This window comes from Gymnoscopelus microlampas (assembly GCF_963454915.1).
Source record: "Gymnoscopelus microlampas genome assembly, chromosome: 12".
NCBI lineage: Eukaryota > Metazoa > Chordata > Actinopteri > Myctophiformes > Myctophidae > Gymnoscopelus > Gymnoscopelus microlampas.
Genome location: NC_139949.1, coordinates 18,005,948 through 18,023,453, shown reverse-complemented (window position 1 = coordinate 18,023,453; position 17,506 = coordinate 18,005,948). Strand labels below are relative to the sequence as shown.

At 40.2% G+C, this 17,506-nt stretch overlaps 2 protein-coding genes across 4 annotated transcripts; both read left to right on the top strand.

Moving 5' to 3' along the window:
- Window positions 1-3,337: 3,337 nt before the first annotated feature.
- pimreg (PICALM interacting mitotic regulator) lies at window positions 3,338-7,750 on the top strand (the record flags this gene model as incomplete). Of its 2 annotated transcripts, XM_084074669.1 has the most annotated exons (5): window positions 3,338-3,646; window positions 3,764-4,110; window positions 4,361-4,456; window positions 5,689-5,727; window positions 6,204-6,329. In XM_084074669.1, 4 exons carry the CDS (start codon window positions 3,338-3,340, stop codon window positions 5,717-5,719), a joined length of 783 nt encoding a protein of 260 aa, XP_083930795.1. In that variant the 3' UTR covers window positions 5,720-5,727; window positions 6,204-6,329. The 2 variants fall into 2 exon arrangements, with proteins under 2 accessions (XP_083930795.1, XP_083930794.1); XM_084074668.1 differs by lacking the exon at window positions 5,689-5,727 and having other exon boundaries at window positions 6,204-7,750.
- Window positions 7,751-8,591: 841 nt separating this feature from the next.
- On the top strand, window positions 8,592-17,030 carry cct8 (chaperonin containing TCP1, subunit 8 (theta)). 2 transcript variants are annotated; one of them, XM_084074661.1, is made up of 16 exons: window positions 8,592-8,747; window positions 10,193-10,283; window positions 10,394-10,473; window positions 10,565-10,714; window positions 11,362-11,542; window positions 11,741-11,802; window positions 11,893-12,030; window positions 12,655-12,833; window positions 13,303-13,369; window positions 13,506-13,593; window positions 13,670-13,785; window positions 14,290-14,361; window positions 14,781-14,945; window positions 15,171-15,290; window positions 15,909-16,051; window positions 16,725-17,030. In XM_084074661.1, exons 1-15 carry the CDS (start codon window positions 8,688-8,690, stop codon window positions 16,014-16,016), a joined length of 1,677 nt encoding a protein of 558 aa, XP_083930787.1. In that variant the 5' UTR covers window positions 8,592-8,687; the 3' UTR covers window positions 16,017-16,051; window positions 16,725-17,030. The 2 variants fall into 2 exon arrangements, with proteins under 2 accessions (XP_083930787.1, XP_083930788.1); XM_084074662.1 differs by lacking the exon at window positions 15,909-16,051.
- The last annotated feature ends 476 nt before the right edge of the window (window positions 17,031-17,506 follow it).

Below are 17,506 nucleotides of genomic sequence, written 5' to 3'. Positions count from 1 at the left end.
TAGTATGGCACCTGCAGCCATTTTTAACCTCACCTTGCTGCACCTCATGTATTACCTCATACTGCTACTTTATATCTTGATTTGTTCTTTTTCTCCTTGCTCCTTCCTCATATCCTTCCTTTTCTGAAAACTACAGTGAAGCTTGCACGAAAAAATAATTCCACCCACTTCTTTACACCTGTAAACAACCTGTGTGATGTGGCAATAACGTTTATTTTCATTCTAACTTGAACATGATGTTCCCTAGCAACTTGACACATGACAACCAATTACAGCGGCAACTCTATGCCATATCCAGTTATATTATACCTCTATGCATCCACCCTGACTATGACAGCGTGACTATGGGATTATTACATTTAGTTTGACTCGGTTCCGCTGATAAATATTGTGAAAATAACCAAACTACAAGCTCACAACGCCACAACGACTGTGAGGCGTTGTGAGCTTGTAGATGGACTATTTTCCACAATGCCTATTTCCTACATAATATTAGACAATTTGGCCAATTTGGTATTAAACAGGTCTTAAAAGTCATTCAGTTTGGGAATCACTGGACTAGAGTATAAAACAGGATGAGCAGAGTGAAAAGCAACAGCCATCTCTTTAGTCTTTACAGACACCTCCTGGTGGTCAATTTCAACACAAATCAACCCCCCCCCCCCCCCATGTCTCTGGTATGTGTTTCTACTTCTCAAAATATTGATTCATTCTCGTGAAATCTGGTACCTTAAAGAATAAAGAAGCAAGTCATGTAATCAATCTATATACATTTTCACACTGACAATGTATTTCCTGTGGCAGTGCGTGCTGCTGACAAGAAAGGCCTGTGTTCTGTTACTGTTCTAGTATGGCAACTTGCACCGGCAGCCATTTTTAACCTCACCTTGCTGCACCTCATGTACCTCATACATGCTGTATATAGCCTATACCTACAGGCTATACCTGCTACTTTACATCTTGATTTGTTCTTTTTCTCCTTGCGCCTTCCTCATATCCTTCCTTTTCTGAAAACGACAGTGAAGCTTGCACGAAAAAAATATTCCACCCACTTCTTTACACCTGTAAACAACCTGTGTGATGTGGCAATAACGTTTATTTTCATTCTAACTTGAACATGATGTTCCCTAGCAACTTGACACATGACAACCAATTACAGTGGCAACTCTATGCCATCCAGTTATATTATACCTCTATGCATCCACCCTGACTATGACAGCATGACTATGGGATTATAGCGATATATTATTACTCTATGGATTATAGCAGTGCTGGGATTTAGGATCGTTGCTTGGGCGTTGCATACTGTAAACACACTGGTCTGCGTCATAGAGGTCTGAGTTCGGTGGTCCACGGTGTTGCCATGTCCGCTTATTATAAGCGAATTTGGGCTTGTTTTTCTGTAAAGTCGCTTGTAGTTGTAAATGGTTGCGTTTTTTGGGGCTTGCTTCTAAAGTGTAGTTGCTTATTTGGGCTTGTTTCCTAATGTTGTTTAAACCAGTGGTTCTCAAACACTTTCATGTCAAAGACCCCCTAATTGATATGTATTTGTCCGCAGACCCCCCCCCCCCCCCCCCCCCCCCCCCCCGCGCACCTGAAAACATTTCATGCCAGGGACCCGCCATTGCCTACAAGATTTGTGTTGTTAAAATGTTTCAAAAAAATATTCCAAATGTTTTACATTTTCTTCAAGATTCTTTTGTTAACATTATTGTTGAAAATCACAGCTCACAAAGCGTTTAAGCTTATAGATCGCCGATGTGTGTGTGAGGGCGAAAGGCTCGCTTCTTTTGGGCTTGTTTTCATAGATCGGGTTGCTTATTTCTCTCGTAAAACCTGGCAACACTGGCGGTGGGTGGGGGTCTGTCCCACTCCTATGCACCCACGCACGCACCCACCGCCAAATTCAAATACTGTGGAAGAAAGAAAGAAAGAACCCAGCGCGGAGCCGGAGGTTTCAGAGTGAGAGAAGTGCAGAGAAAAGTACATTTCGCGGACTCAATCTTACATTACACGGTAAGTTACGGCAGAGTTTACTATTCACTTTCCGCTGGTTGTTTTATCTATCCTGGGGGTAAAAACTGTGGAGAAAGTGTGGAATATGAGCACAATGTACCAGTCTTGGATCTAACGTTAGCAGCTTAGCAAAACAAAGCCTCCAGATTAACCACGTGAGATTTCTTAATGGTTTGTCAATTTAATGTGATTTCAATGTGCTTGTATTAAAGGACGACTTCACCGCTTTTCAACCTATCTTCATATAATTGGTCCTCACTAATACTCATGATAAAATGGTACAATTTTTTTCTACTTGGTCTGTGTCTCATAGGAGGGCTGTGGACAGTCCAGAAACCTGTCTACCAGTGACATCATCGTTAGGCATGATTTTTTTTCCCCAACAAGATTTCACATTTTTTATCTAGATTTTTATTAACACGAGAACAATGGCTTCTTTTATTGCATTGCAACTTTCCAGGAATAGAAATCCTGCAGTTTCTATTAGCTTGGATTCCCCATTGATGATGTCACTGGTAGACGGGACTCTGAACTGTCCACAGCCCTCCTCTGAGACACAGACCGAGTAGAAAAAAATTGTACCATTTTATCATGAGTATAGTGAGGACCTATTATATGAAGATAGGTTGAAAAGCGGTGAAGTCGTCCTTTAAGGATTTTTTTTTTTTGCAAACTTGTATGAATCAAGTTCACAAAACTCAAGACTCTTTTATGTAAACATGTTTTTAAAGCTTCGCTTTAGTCTTCTGATCATAATCAGTTTGTTCTTTCTCCAAATATTTGCACATGAATACGTTCATCAACACATATTATTAAAAAACTATAAAGAGCCTATGAACGCGGGCATAAATATTAATCTATATACAGTAAATACAGGAGATAATGACCAGCAGAGTTGTGTGTGTGTGTGTGTGTGTGTGTGTGTGTGTGTGTGTGTGTGTCCGTCCGTCCTGCTGTGCTGCTCAGTGTGCTTACAGTCGGTGGTGGAATGTACATTACATTTACTCAAGTACTGTACTTAAGTTGCGACGCATTGTGAGCTTGTAGATCTGCTATTTTCAAAAGATTTTAATAAATTTGAAAACTTGTGAAATGGGACATTCTGCATAATGAGTACTACTTTTGGTACTTTAAGTACATTTTGATGCCAATACTTTTTTTACTTTAACCCAAGTAAATTTAGAATTCCGGACTTTTACTTGTAACATGGTATTTCTACATGGCAGTATTGATACTTTTACTTAAGTAAGAAATGTGAGTACTTTTTCCACCACTGCTTACAGTATACATTTGCAATACACTCCTCTTTAGTAGAATCTACATGGCCTCTTCAATGATGAACGGTCTCGGTGTTGCTGTGGTGGGAGTCTGGCGAGCCCACACGGCCCTGGATGAGTCTGACGAGGCAGAGGGCTCTCCAGAAGCCCCCGATCGTTTCCGCAAGCTCCGCTCCTCATCCTCACTTAACTCCCTGCGAATGTCTTTGCGGAAGCGGCTTCCACTACGGTCTGTCCAGGCCAACTCCCTCCCCGAAAATCCAACTTGGGAAAACCTGCAGGAGCAGCCCAAAACCAGCACCATGCGCAAGCTCACCCGCAGCGCACGCAACTCTGTTACGGAAGTATATCAGGTAGGTCTACTGACATGATTTGAGTGTAGTTAAATCCAGGGATGCACTGACAAAAGTGAGAGAAAAAAATGTATTCCCTCATGCTGTCCCTGATGCCCCATTCCCTCCCTCCCTCAGAGAATGCAGAGGAACTCTTCACGCGAAGAGTGTTTGGTTGCGACACCGGGGCGGATATGCGATGGCGACGAGAATGGCAAGTCATTGTCAACCTCTCGCACCCCGAGACGCACTCCTAGTCGACTTGTTTCCACCACAACTCCCGGGCGCACACCCAGACGCACCCCGAAAGCAGCAGCCACGCCTCAGCGTACACCGGGCTCAAGGCACAAGTCGGGGAGCAAGGGGATTCCAGAGGCTGATAAAAATGTGCGGGGGGTGAAGGCAGGTGGAGGACGGAGGCAGCTTATCCGCATGGCGGCTTTAAGAAGTCCCTTTGCCTCCCCCAACACCCAGAGCCAGAGACAGTGAGTGCTTTATGTACACTTCAAACAGACCTGTACGTAATATGCTATAACATAGGCTGTGGAGCATATTTGTAAATTAAATCAAATTTCATTTCCACATTTAAGCAAATTTGTGAAGATACAGTGATAACATAATAATGATTAAACTCCCCCTTTTTATATAGTTTAATTTATTTTAGTTATATATTATATATATATATATTTTCCCCCCATTACTTTGATCTCATGGGTTGCCTCTCTTTTGTGACAGGAAGTTTGACCAGGACTTAGAGAGTGTTTCCAGTGGGCTCCGGAAGTTGAAACACCTGTCCAGGGCCTTTGATGACATCATCAGAAGAGAGGACAGGTAAAATCTCAATATTGTTGACAGTGCTGTCAAGACGAAACACATCATTATTTGTTTACTTATGCAAGGTATATGGTTTTGTTATTACTGAGATAGTGGATTTGAGAGGTTAAGTGTCTTTCTTTTGTTCTGATAGGCTAAAGAGTCTACTGCCCAATTTATAGTCATCCACAGGGTCCATGTGGACATGCATGTATAATGAACCCAAAGCAGACCGCAGGAGTAATTCATTTGTTGTCTGCGTGAACCCGGCAAAAGGCAGTGGACATTCCATCCATATCTGTTAAAGTGTATTCAACACTAAGTATTTATTTTGGAGTATTTTTTTTTTTTTACTGTATCATATCTTTGGATGTAATAGAGGGTAAACATGCCTGACTCACAGAAAATGGGGGACAATGCAAATGGACTTTGGAAAATAAAGCAGAATCCATTGGGCTCTACTTTTAAGGATTCAAGCTGTGGTCTCAGGCGCTGGAATTTGTGGTTGAAACGTTGTGGTCTCTGTATGTGCGTCTGTTTTCGAGTTATCAACTCTGGGTTAGAACGGGAGGCTAAGTTGAGCAGTAGAACATTGTGTGAATATGTATAAGTGAAATTTATATTTTAAGGAGATGGATTTTAAGGAGACATTTTCCATCTCCCTGTTGTTGAGCCATGATATTAATTTCTGAGGATCTATTAGAAAACATGTGCCGGCTGACACTGAATGCATGACTGCCCCGACCTCTCCCGTGACCCACCCACCAAAAGAATCCCACTCTGCTCTGCAGCATCTCTCCCCCAAAGACCCCTCACCCCTCCCCCCGTCCACATTCTTCCCGCCCGAGTTTCAAACTGGATCTGTGTTTCTGGTATTTAGCTGAAGAGGGTGGGGGTGAATGGGGCCAGGCAGTTGGGGAAGGAAGCCAGATGAAAAAAAACATATAGGACAGAGCTCGCGTGTGTACTGTGTGTGTACTGTGTGTGTGTGTGTGTGTGTGTGTGTGAGAGAGAGATTTCCTGTGTTGACACTCAAACATTTGAAACATGCTCAGGCAATGGACTTTGCCTCTCATCCCTAAAAGAATTGTATGTATTATGTTGGAGTTAAATTCATGAGTGTCATTACATTGTCGTATTATCTATGTGAATTCCAACTGCCCAATGAACATTCTATGCCTGGAACAAAAGCAAGTGAAAAACATGGAAATGTAACAGTATTCACATCATTATTTTCCTCCCTACAACAGGCGGTTCAACTATTCCCTAATTGCAGAGTAGGGATGAAGGTATATTTGCATCCCGATTGTGAATGCTACTGTATGCTATATTTACTAAACTAGAGATCACAATAAGAGGATGCCATTTGAGCGTGTCAGGAAACTGCATGGTTGAGCGATGGCTTGCTGGATGCATGTCAGTGCATGGGGCTGCTCATCTGAATTCTCTGAGCGCTTTCTGACAGAGAGTCAGAATACAAAGTTGGTTCTTCTCAATGTTTTACTTGACTGGTAATTTACTCACATTTTCAACAGACAAAGACATGCTCTTCTGCTTGCATCTCACACATTCTGCCTGCACTGGCCTCTCCGGCCCTCAACACACAACTTTTCTTCTTTCCCCACCCAATACTTATATCATGTGATACTTGGACTAGGGCGACATACTGTAATGTTCTATAATCTACTAATTTCCAGCAGTGCTCTTTTTGACATTATGATTGATTCTTCTCTCTCTCTCTCTCCCTCTCCACTATTCCTTATAGAGTCCCTATCAGGACCAATGCAGTGGATCATTATGGGGGAATGATGAGGAGAAGATTGGACCCCAGCGGTAAACTCAGCCGCTCCAACCTCTCACGCAGAGCTACAAACCTCTCGCACACATTAGGAGGCTGGGCACACACAGCTGTCAACAACGTCCGCAAGCCTAACTGAAACAAATGTTTCTGTGTCTGTTTAAATGAACAAATGGACCTTTTTGGTAGCCAATTTCTATACATTCTGACTGTTACATTTGCAGTTATGGTTTATGTGGACCTTTTTATGGTAGTAGCTACCTTTGTAGACGGGACCAGTGTTGCTGTCATTTTCTTGTGTGTTTACATGTCTCAAGGTAGCTTGTATTGTTGTCGTAGCTACCAAAGGGATTCCTATGTCGTTATATATGTACGTGTTATAGCTGCTACTTCTGTGATCATTCTGTCACAGCTGGGAAAAGCTGATGTGCTTTATGTTCTCTCTATGCTCTTCACATAATGAGCATATTTTCCTGATATTTTTGGGCTCATGACCAAATGTTTATTGCAAGTATGCATGTTTCTCTAAATTGTACTATATTTTGTACTCACACTAGGGCTGGGAAACATGGATGAAATCAAATATATCTTCGACCAAATACTGCGATATCACTATTGTGACAATATTGTGGGGCTGGCTATTGGTGCATTCACTAAATATTTACACAATGAGATTCTTGATAAATAATCATTAGTAATGCTTATATAATTACTAAGAGGGTAAAGGCAAATAATAGCAGCTAGAACAGTTGGGTAACGTCAGAAAAATTCTATAATGCAGCCTTTAACACCAGGAAAAGACAACACTTTGCCCAAAATCCCAGACAATAAAGTGTCGTATAACTCAAGCTATTCTCAAAGAAACGTTTTAAGTGGCGTTTTAAGTACACTTAGAAATCATGAGACCAAAATTATATGTGATAATAAACTAACACTAAATCTTTGTGAAAGGGGCTATTTACCTGTTTTAAGTAGACAATAAATAACATTTACAATATCCTAATATCAATATATTGCCCGGCCCTAAATCACATCATAGAAACTTTGTGTCTTAATACCTAATTAGAAATCATAGTTGTATGAGATAAACTAACACTAAATCTTTGTGACAGGGCCTATGTGCCTCTGTTCTATTAAATATGCAATAAATAAATAACATTTATATAATACCCCTTTTAAGTGTTTTATCCTGCCAAACTACGTATACTGTAGTATACGTACTATAAAAGACACCTTTTTATTTTTGTATGTTTCTCTGTTGGAGCTTGTATTGACCTGAATATTACTTATTAGACCAATACTTAATACATGAATGATTCAATGATATAGGGAAGATGTGAAGGTCTTGACCTCATTGATTGGTCTTGATGTAATGAAGCCATGGAACTATGGGGACTGTGATGCAAGCACCTTCAAACTGTGACCTTTTTCCTTTTTAGGATTTCTTCACATATCGACGACTAGCTCCCTGTTTGTCTGAAATAAACAAAAGGGAGAAGAATAAATTGTAAACCTTTTTTTGTAACTACATGTACACAGCAATAAACCCTTTCAGAAAAAAAAGTAATTTTGCCTGTCGATTTTTTTGTATTGCACAACTGAAGCACATTGTTACAGTGCACTCTTCAATAGCAAAGCAGATATAACAATTTTATACAAGTTAGTTATGGATTACATATCATCAGGGGTAGAAAGTAACAAAGTACAATTACTTAAGTACAATTTTGAGGTATTTGTACTTTATCAGAGTATTTCCAATTTCCAATACTTTTCCTTCTACTCCACTACATCTCGGATCTTAATATTGTACTTTTACTCCACTACATTTATCTGAAGACTTTAGTTTCTAGTTACTTTGTAGATTATGCTTATTATTGCAGATCAAACATTAACCACTTCAGCCCTATATACATTTTGGTCATTTGAAAATAGCCGATATACAAGTTCACAATGCGCCGTGATGCGATGCATTGTGAGCTTGTAGATCTGCTATTTTCGAAAGATTTTTATACATTTGAAAATGGGGACATTCTACATAATGACTACTTTCTACTTTTGGTACTTTAAATACATTTTTATGCCAATACTTTTGTATTTTTACTTGTATCAGAGTGATTCTAGATTGCAGTATTGATACTTTTACTTTACTTTACTAAAAATGTGAGTACTTTTTCCACACTGCATATCATAGTAGTACTATTCATACTCAGACCAGAGCCTCGATTCAGACACATCGCCCTAGGCGATGATGTAGCCTAGTGGTGGAACTATGTAATAACACCCCCAATTCTATTGTCTACGTTTGTCCCTCACTTGTTCCCGTCGGTAAACCGTGACGTCAGGCCGTATAGTCTCCTCCCCTCCATTCTGTCTCTCCGGCTTTGTGCTCAGTGCCGAACCCACGCTGCAGCTACCTTCTCTCGGATACCCGGAGCTGCAAAACACTCGAAAATGGCCCTCCACGTACCCAAAGCCCCGGGCTTTGCCCAGATGTTGAAGGACGGTGCTAAGGTGAGACTCGGTAGCCAGCCGAAATAAGGAGACGAGTCTTAAAACGAGACGTTTGTTTGTGAGCTATAGCTTCTTAGCTAGCATCTTGAGGAAGCAGCGCAGTCATGGGCACTGTGTCCAGTGTTGCCATATCGGCTTATTATAAGCGACTTTGGGCTTATTTTTCTGTGACTTTGGTGGTTGCGGATTTTTTGGGCTTGTTTCTGAAGTGTAGTGTACTTGCTAATTTAGGCTTGATTCACAATATATATATATAAAATTATTTAAACCAGTGGTTCTCAAACGTTTTCATAAATGTTTTGTGCCAGCCTGCCAAGGAGCATTTGTGTTGCTAGAATGTTTAAAAACATATTCCAAATATTCCACATTTTATTTGAGTTTTTTTTAAATAGCCAATCTACAAGTTTTGAGCTAGTAGATTGGCTATTTTCAACTAGCCAATCTTGCGTCAACGACGCATATAGAGATCTAATTAAGTGCTCATGTGGCCTAAGTTGCTTCTTTTGGGCTTGTTTTCCTAGACCTGGTTGCTTATTTCTCTCACAAAATCTGGCAACACAGGCTGTGTCATGTGGGAGAGTTCTAGAAGTACCGCTAGGCCGCTCAACCCTGTCAGCATGCGGGAACAGCACGGCTTCTAGTCGCTCAACTGTGTCCTCATTGTACCTAATAGAGGAATATGTTTACGGAACGCGCACGTATGGACATTATTATATGCCGTTAACTGACAAGACAGCACACATTTGGCGATTAGCCATCGTAGACAAGGATACACCCATTGTTGTACACGCATACATCTGAGCCATCACACTGTGATTATTAGCTCAAGACAAGGCATCTTTCAAATGTTGCTCAGAGAAGTTGGATCCATATAATTTAAGCCCAGAAATTCCCATTTGTTGCATCTGACGTTGATAGTACTTTTTCCCTTGCCAGACTATACAACAGTAAGCGCAGTGAGGCGTTGGCTAGACCCTTTCGGAACACTGTATACCTTCTTGTTTTTTCTATTTGGGATGATACGGGTTCCGAAAGGGGCTAGGCGTTGGCTTGGTTTGCATCTCTACAGTGAAGCCATACACTGGATCGGATGAATAAAATAATCAGTACATATTTGAATGTAATTACACTGCCAATCTGTAAGATGTCTGTGTTTTCTGTCAATCTCAGATCTTTTTCATTCCAAGAACCCCCAGTTTGATATGCATAATACACACCCCCATTTGATGAGATGTTTGTCTCTGCTCTCTGGGACCGCAATTTACAGTGTAAAACCCCTCAGAGTTACCCGTAAGGGTCCATTTCATTCCTATAAATTGCCCATTAATCATTTAGCTGATGACCCCCTGGAAACTACTCACGGACCCCTACGTTGAGAACCAGTGTTCTAAGGCACATTCTCTGGCCTTTCCCATGTGTTGATTGATTGTCTTTGCTCATTTCAGCACTATTCAGGACTTGAGGAAGCAGTCTACCGTAACATCCATGCCTGCAAGGAGCTGGCTCAGACCACACGCACAGCTTATGGGCCAAATGGTAAGTGTCATAAGTATTATAAGCTCCTCCATTTCTGATTGGAAAGTGATTTGTAATACCTGGGTATTTTGTGAAGCTGCTTGATTCTATAATGCATGTCGTTGTTCCAGGCATGAACAAAATGGTGATCAACCACTTGGAGAAGCTATTTGTCACCAATGATGCTGCCACCATCCTTAGGGAACTCGAGGTGAGGCTATCCGCAGTATTTCTTCAACATGTTTCTCTCTAATGCAAATTAAATTCAGCAACTTAATTATCCTCTTACATGTCATTTACAGGTGCAGCATCCAGCTGCCAAAATGATCGTGATGGCCTCCCACATGCAGGAACAGGAGGTCGGTGATGGGACTAACTTTGTCTTGGTGTTCGCTGGTGCTCTGTTGGAGCAGGCAGAAGAGCTACTCAGAATGGGTCTGTCTGTGTCTGAGGTAAGTTATACTCTTATTGTTTTACAAAGCCAGTATCTGGACTTAAGTATTTCCCATACATACAGTTGATGGGCTTTTGTGGAAGCCCTTCAAAATACCCAACAGACCTGACAAATAGATTTTGAAATGCCACAGTCATACTCGCAACTGATTCTTGTTTATATACAGTGTGTATATTGATTACATGGGGGAAATTAAGTTATCATGGCAGTACCACAGTTATGAAACACTGGACAGATGTAGAAAAATAGATACAGCTGTTAATAATGCACAGGAAATAAGGATAGGAATAAAGTACTAGAAACCAAAGGAGATTTAGCAATAATGCATTACTCTTGCTTGGCCCTTTGCATTAGGACTGCCCAGGAATTGTGTGTTGTTTGTTTAATTGCTTGTTTTTTGTAGCTTTTAGTGTGGAGAAACCATTCCAGACTTTAATTTCTGTAGCTGCTGAACATGGCTAAATAAATACTGTATATTTTACATAGAATATGTTGCAATATAATAACAGTTGCACTGAAATGGCTGAGATAAGATCAGTTGCATTTTCAGTTGACCTACACTGTAGACTTTAGGTCAACTGACCTAAGATACAAATTATGCCGTATGACATATGCTTTGCCTCCCTATCCCACTTTGTCTTGTAGGTGATTGAGGGCTATGAGATGGCATGTAAGAAGGCATTAGAGCTCCTGCCAGACTGTGTATGTGCTTCAGCCAAGGACCTCCATGACTTAACCGAGGCCACAGCTTTGATCCGCCCAGCCGTCATGAGCAAACAGTATGGCAACGAAGACTTCCTCGCCAACCTCATTGCCCAGGCCTGTGGTGAGTCAGCAAAAGACTCTAGTAATATAGTATAGTAAATTAGTAATATAGTGCAAAGTTATTAGAAAATAATTGAGGAAGAATTGCTTGAAAATTATTGAGTAAACAAAAAAAGTTAATTGGATCTTATTGACAACAAAATATGTTTTCATTTGCTTCTAATTCTTGATTATTATATTTTTTCCCCCGTTGCTGCAGTCTCCATTTACCCCGAATCCGGCAATTTCAATGTTGATAGCGTCAGAGTATGCAAGATCTTGGTGAGTGTGGCACTGTAGTCTTAAAGACCATCACAAAAAAATCTGCGTTGGTGTTGGCTTCTTCTAAATCTCTATATGTGGTGTCTTAAGGGTTGCGGGTTGACGGCCTCCACCATGCTGCACGGCATGGTGTTCAAGAAGGAGGCAGAGGGAGACGTCACATCAGTAAAAGACGCCAAGATAGCTGTTTTCTCCTGCCCATTTGATGGCATGGTGACAGAGACCAAGGTAAGGAAGGCTTCAATCATGTTCTAGTGCTTCTCAACAATAAAGCCAAATCTTACTTATTGCATTAATTTCTGTTGACAGTGGCATGTCCAGTGGGTGGCCTGGGGTCATTACACATTTTGTGCATTGGGAAATGGCTCTTAGAGCGCTGGAATGCACTTGGCGTACAATCTTGAGCGTTCGGAAACTCTAATGAGCTTTGCCAATCGAAGATTCACAGCACTTACCGATTGTTTTTGTAGGCTTAACATGTGAAAAGACAACAATGACTGTCTAAATAAGTTTCATTGCAAATCTCAATGGTAGTTGTGGGTTCTTTGCTACTCTATAGAGTATTCAAATTAAACACAAATCTACCTGTAAAGAAACAGGTTATAATTATGTTTATACAGTACATAGGATAAACATTCATTTGAATGCATTTCAAAAGACAAAAATAGAAAATGAATATAGAATAAAATGAATGAATACATTATTACTTTCTGAAATCAGAGCAGATTCTCACAACATATTTTCAAACTCTTTCATTTTCACGGTGCCACGCACTCGTGTTGCCATTGGTAGGTGTGTTTATCGTTTAAATTAAACTTTAATATTGTTCTGAACATGCTGTCAATTTCTTAGGGTACAGTATTGATAAAGAATGCTGAGGAGCTCATGAACTTCAGTAAGGGGGAGGAGGACATGATGGAGGCACAAGTGAAGGCGATCAAAGAAGCCGGTGCCAACGTGGTGGTGACTGGAGGCAAGGTGGCTGATATGGCACTGCACTATGCCAACAAGTACCAGCTCATGGTGGTCAGGTAAGAAAAATATGACGTCTCTGAAATGTTAGTGATCAAACCAGATGGAAGGCTTGATCCAAATCAGTAGCTTCTTTCTAAGTGGCACTTGACCTTTTATATAAAGGCATTTTAAAATAGTTCAGTTCCTGTCTTATATCTGTTTATTTTATATAATTTAGTTTTTATCATTTGTCCTGTTTATCACTTCTGAATACCTTTTTTTTTTTTAAATGGTTATTTGTGACATGTTGAGTAGTTTTAGATATCAAATCAAGCCAATTTAGTGTCCATTTGCTTTTTTTAAGCACATAAAACTGAGTATGAGTTGTGAGTGCTGATAAATGCACATAGCAAAATTAGGTATAGTTTGCCCCAACCTTATTTCTTAGTAAATCCCAAAATAGGCAATCAAATCGCAGGACATTTAGCTTGGCCCACAACACTGCCGCATAACTAAGTATACTTACTCTTTTATGTCCCCCTCCAGGTTGAACTCTAAATGGGACCTCAGAAGGTTATGCAAAACAGTGGGGGCTGTTGCACTCCCCAGGCTGGTGAGTTCTCAAGAATCTGGTCTGTGTTAAAATATTGCAATAACAGCAATGCCCAAGAGGACCTTTTATTCTGACTATGGAAATGGCAGTGATTCAGCACCAAATAATTTTTGACATTATTTTTGCTGTGTTGCAGACCCCTCCCACTCCAGAAGAGATGGGTCACTGTGACAGTGTCTACATTTCAGAGGTGGGAGACACGCAGGTGGTCGTCTTCAAACATGGTAAGAATCTCAAGCCTTTATTTCTCCAGAAGGTATTGCACCTTTTTTTTTACACATTCTAAATTATTGTTAACAGAGAAAGAGGATGGAGCCATCTCCACACTGGTGATCAGAGGGTCCACTGACAATCTGATGGACGACATCGAGAGGGCTATCGATGACGGAGTCAACACCTTCAAGGTCCTCGTCAGGGTAAGTCCCTCTTCACAAGGACTCATGCAGCACTGTAATCAGATTTAACTATCGATGCAACCTGTGTGGGGTGTTTCAGTCTGATTTCAATAATTGGGATGGAACATTTTAAGATATCCACTAACTACCGGTTAGTGGAATTTCTCCGGAATTTGAAAAAACATTGTAGAACACTCCTTGGTAAACCATTTATCGAAAAAACACATTGATCTCAAGGGATAACTATGACAGAAGATTATTTTCTAGTTTTATTGTGTTCTTATCTTAGAATTGCACTTAAGGTATACTATTTCTACAGATGTCTCAACTTTTATAGATAAAGATGTGCCCATATTTCTAGAAAATCATTTTGCACTTATTTCTGGTGCAGTATTGGTAGAATAGTGTTAAACTGAAGGTGAATAATATAAATGTTTCGCTAAAATGTCTCTCCAGGCATCTCTGTTGACTCTGTGTTGTTCTCAACAGCAAACTCCTAAACATGGTTAATCTTATTTCCTTTAGGACAAACGTATGGTACCTGGGGCTGGAGCTACTGAGATTGAGCTGGCCAGACAGATTACATCATATGGAGAGGTACGCAGAATTGATTGTATCTACTGACGTAGGCTAGGTTTACACTTAACCATTTATTGTATGAATGGATGGAGGTGTATGGCATTATAATATTGTCTTGAAGAGAACCAGATATGATTTTGTAAAGGGCCGTTCACACTAAGAATGATAACCAACTATGAATATGTCGTTCTAACTTAAGTGAATACTAGTCCACACCACAACCATAACGATAGGTGGTCAGGATCACAAGTATAGCTACTCACACAGTTTGTATGTAGTTATGTAAGCTATGTTTTTACTTATGGCTTCAACCTAAATAACAAACCAGCTGAACGGTTGCATTTCCTGCACAGTAATAATGTAACTCAGAGTTATGTATGTAACCGTCAGGATTTTGCTGTGTCCACTGTCCACCAACATGTCCTCTGTCTCCCTAGTCATGTCCGGGTCTCGAGCAGTATTCCATTAAGAAGTTTGCTGAAGCCTTTGAGGCTGTGCCCCGCGCCCTGGCAGAGAACTCTGGCATCAAGGGCAATGAGCTCATTTCTAATCTATACGCCTCACATCATGAGGGAAACAAAAACATGGGCTTCGACATTGAGGTATGTGTACTCACTGTGCGTTAGTGCAGATGTTTCAATCATGTTACATACGGTGGGAATTGCACTCAAGTTAGGAATTCACTTTGGTGTTAATGCTGAGAAATTGTGCTGTGTTTTCAGATGGGAAAATACTTCTTGATGTATTTTGTTGCTTAAAGGGTTGCATACAATATATTTTAAACCCTTGATTAATTGTGTGTGTATAATGTGTAATGATGTCTGCAGGCAGACGGTCCTGTCCTGAAGGACATGCTAGAAGCTGGTATCATGGAACCTTACCTGGTCAAATTCTGGGGCATGAAATTGGCTACCAACGCTGCTGTCACAGTTCTGAGAGTGGACCAGGTGGGTGCTCACCCACACTCATACATACACAAACACACAGGCACTACACTATGTGCAAACTCAAAATAGGACTTGGTGTTTTCACTGATTCATGTTTTATTGATTGTGCTGTTGAAGTTGTGTTCTCTATGACTCTATGAATATTTCATTGGTGGTTTCTCAAGCTGTTGCTTACTTTTCATGTAAGGAGCATGTTCCGAGACCACAATGCAGGGTATTATTAATAATACAATTTACAATTTAGGATTTTTGCAGACGCTCTTATCAGAGCGACTTACAAAGTGCAAGATGAGTTAATGACCCTAGTCAACAAACAACAGGGTAAGTGGTCACGTAAATAGAGTGTTACAAAGTAACTAGGATACCTGGTAAACCTACCATGTACCATCTGTCTAAAAAACATGCCATCTAAATACCATACTTGTGATGGTAAGGAATGAGGAGTGATGCAAAGGAATGAGGTGAGGTAGAGGTTAATTTTGAAATCATTTAATTGGTCAATTATTTTCTTTTTTAATTAACCCAAAGTGAACCTAAATCATTTTATGTTTACCAACAAGCACTAGTATGGAAGGCTGTTGATATACACTGTATGTATGTATGTATGTATATGATCAGATCATCATGGCCAAGCCCGCAGGGGGACCCAAGGCTCCCAAACAGAGAGGCCACTGGGACAAGGATGACTGGGATGAGGCGCCCGATAAGTTTGAGACTCACCATTAAGTGTGCACAAACACACACCTTCTCTCTCTCAGCAGGTGCTGGAATGTGTGTGCGTTTGACACCAGGGCAGAATGCTGCACCAATATACTCACCTCACTCAGACACTGGGTGAAATGTTGTGTTCCAACTGACAGCCTGTCACTACTAACATTATTTTGTACTGTATGCGTGTGACGCTAAACTCGGCTCAATGGTGTTTTATTATCTAGAAATGAAAAATGCAATAGATTTAAGGTGAGATTTCTGTGTTTTCAATGCCATTTTAATATGCACGAGGTGTGTCACTGACATGAGACTAAATAATTTTCAAGACTTGCACAGAACTCGGCTATGGTGTGACTGCATGATGCATGTATTCAGAGATCAATTTTAACTGTAATGGTTACAGTTGGATACAGAAGTTGAAGAAATGGAAATATTGCAAGTTGCAGTACTTGATAATCCAACTGTAAAATCAAAGGAGATACCTGAGCAAATGAGAGATGCGAAATATATTAAACACGACGTTCTGGGAACTGCATATGAAGGCTTTTTCCTGCCATGGTCGGAGGTGTACCTTACCTCAAGTGGCGATTCATTTGTTGCTAAAGATAAAGGTTTATAAAATATATGTTTTTTAAAGATATCTTTTTTTAGCAGTTATAGCCAGCAGTGTGGATCCCCAAAAAAATGCTTTCTACATTTTTTGACTGCTCTCTCTCTTTTTAGATCATCATGGCCAAACCAGCAGGGGGACCCAAAGCGCCCCAGGGAAAGAAGGACTGGGATGAGGATGACTGAACCTGAGCACCTTTAATCTCCCACCCTACCCGGCCGCACAAGAGCAACCAGTTCTTGTATCAAAAACACCCTTTTTTCTACTTGTTTATTTAAGTCCCAGCTGTTGGTTTTGTTTTGTAGCTGTGACCATGCATTTGCTTTACAAAGAAAGATGTTGTTTAAAAAAATGTAATGATGGCACTGTCTGGATTTTATGTTCTGAGTCCCAAATAATAAAAGGCACTTGAGCTGTCATCATGTCATGTTTATTTTTATGAATGTACGGCATTATAATTCATTTATTACAATGTTCTGACTTGACACCAACTAATCCTAGTGCACACTTGACCCTTAGTTAGTGGCAAGTAACTAGTGCTCTTAACTGCTGTTCATTGGTACAGGCCTTTAGAGTACACTATATTATTAGGAGTATAGGTATATTTAAAAATGGTTTTAATTAAGTGATGTGCTAGTATGAACTACTTACGTTTTTTTTTTACTTAGGAGGACATCCTCCTAAGTGTATTATATTGTTAGCATAAGGAAAGAAACTTTCTACTGATGGACAGGGAAATGGACTCACTGATTTTGTTTAATTGAAGAAGGCACATAAACACATTTCTTTAAATTGGTCAGAGTGCTTTTACAATGCCTGAACAACATGCTTTGAACAATTATTAAACAAAATTTAAAACCATATAAAGTCGATTGAGCTATAGAAGTAGATCCAT

Coding starts and splice junctions, on each gene's coding strand:
- cct8 (XM_084074661.1), top strand. CDS start 8,688: ATGGCCCTCCACGTACCCAAAGCCCCGGGCTTTGCCCAGATGTTGAAG. Junction 11,803..11,892: donor TCAGAGTATGCAAGATCTTG/GTGAGTGTGGCA, acceptor TGGTGTCTTAAG/GGTTGCGGGTTGACGGCCTC. Junction 12,834..13,302: donor TACCAGCTCATGGTGGTCAG/GTAAGAAAAATA, acceptor GTCCCCCTCCAG/GTTGAACTCTAAATGGGACC.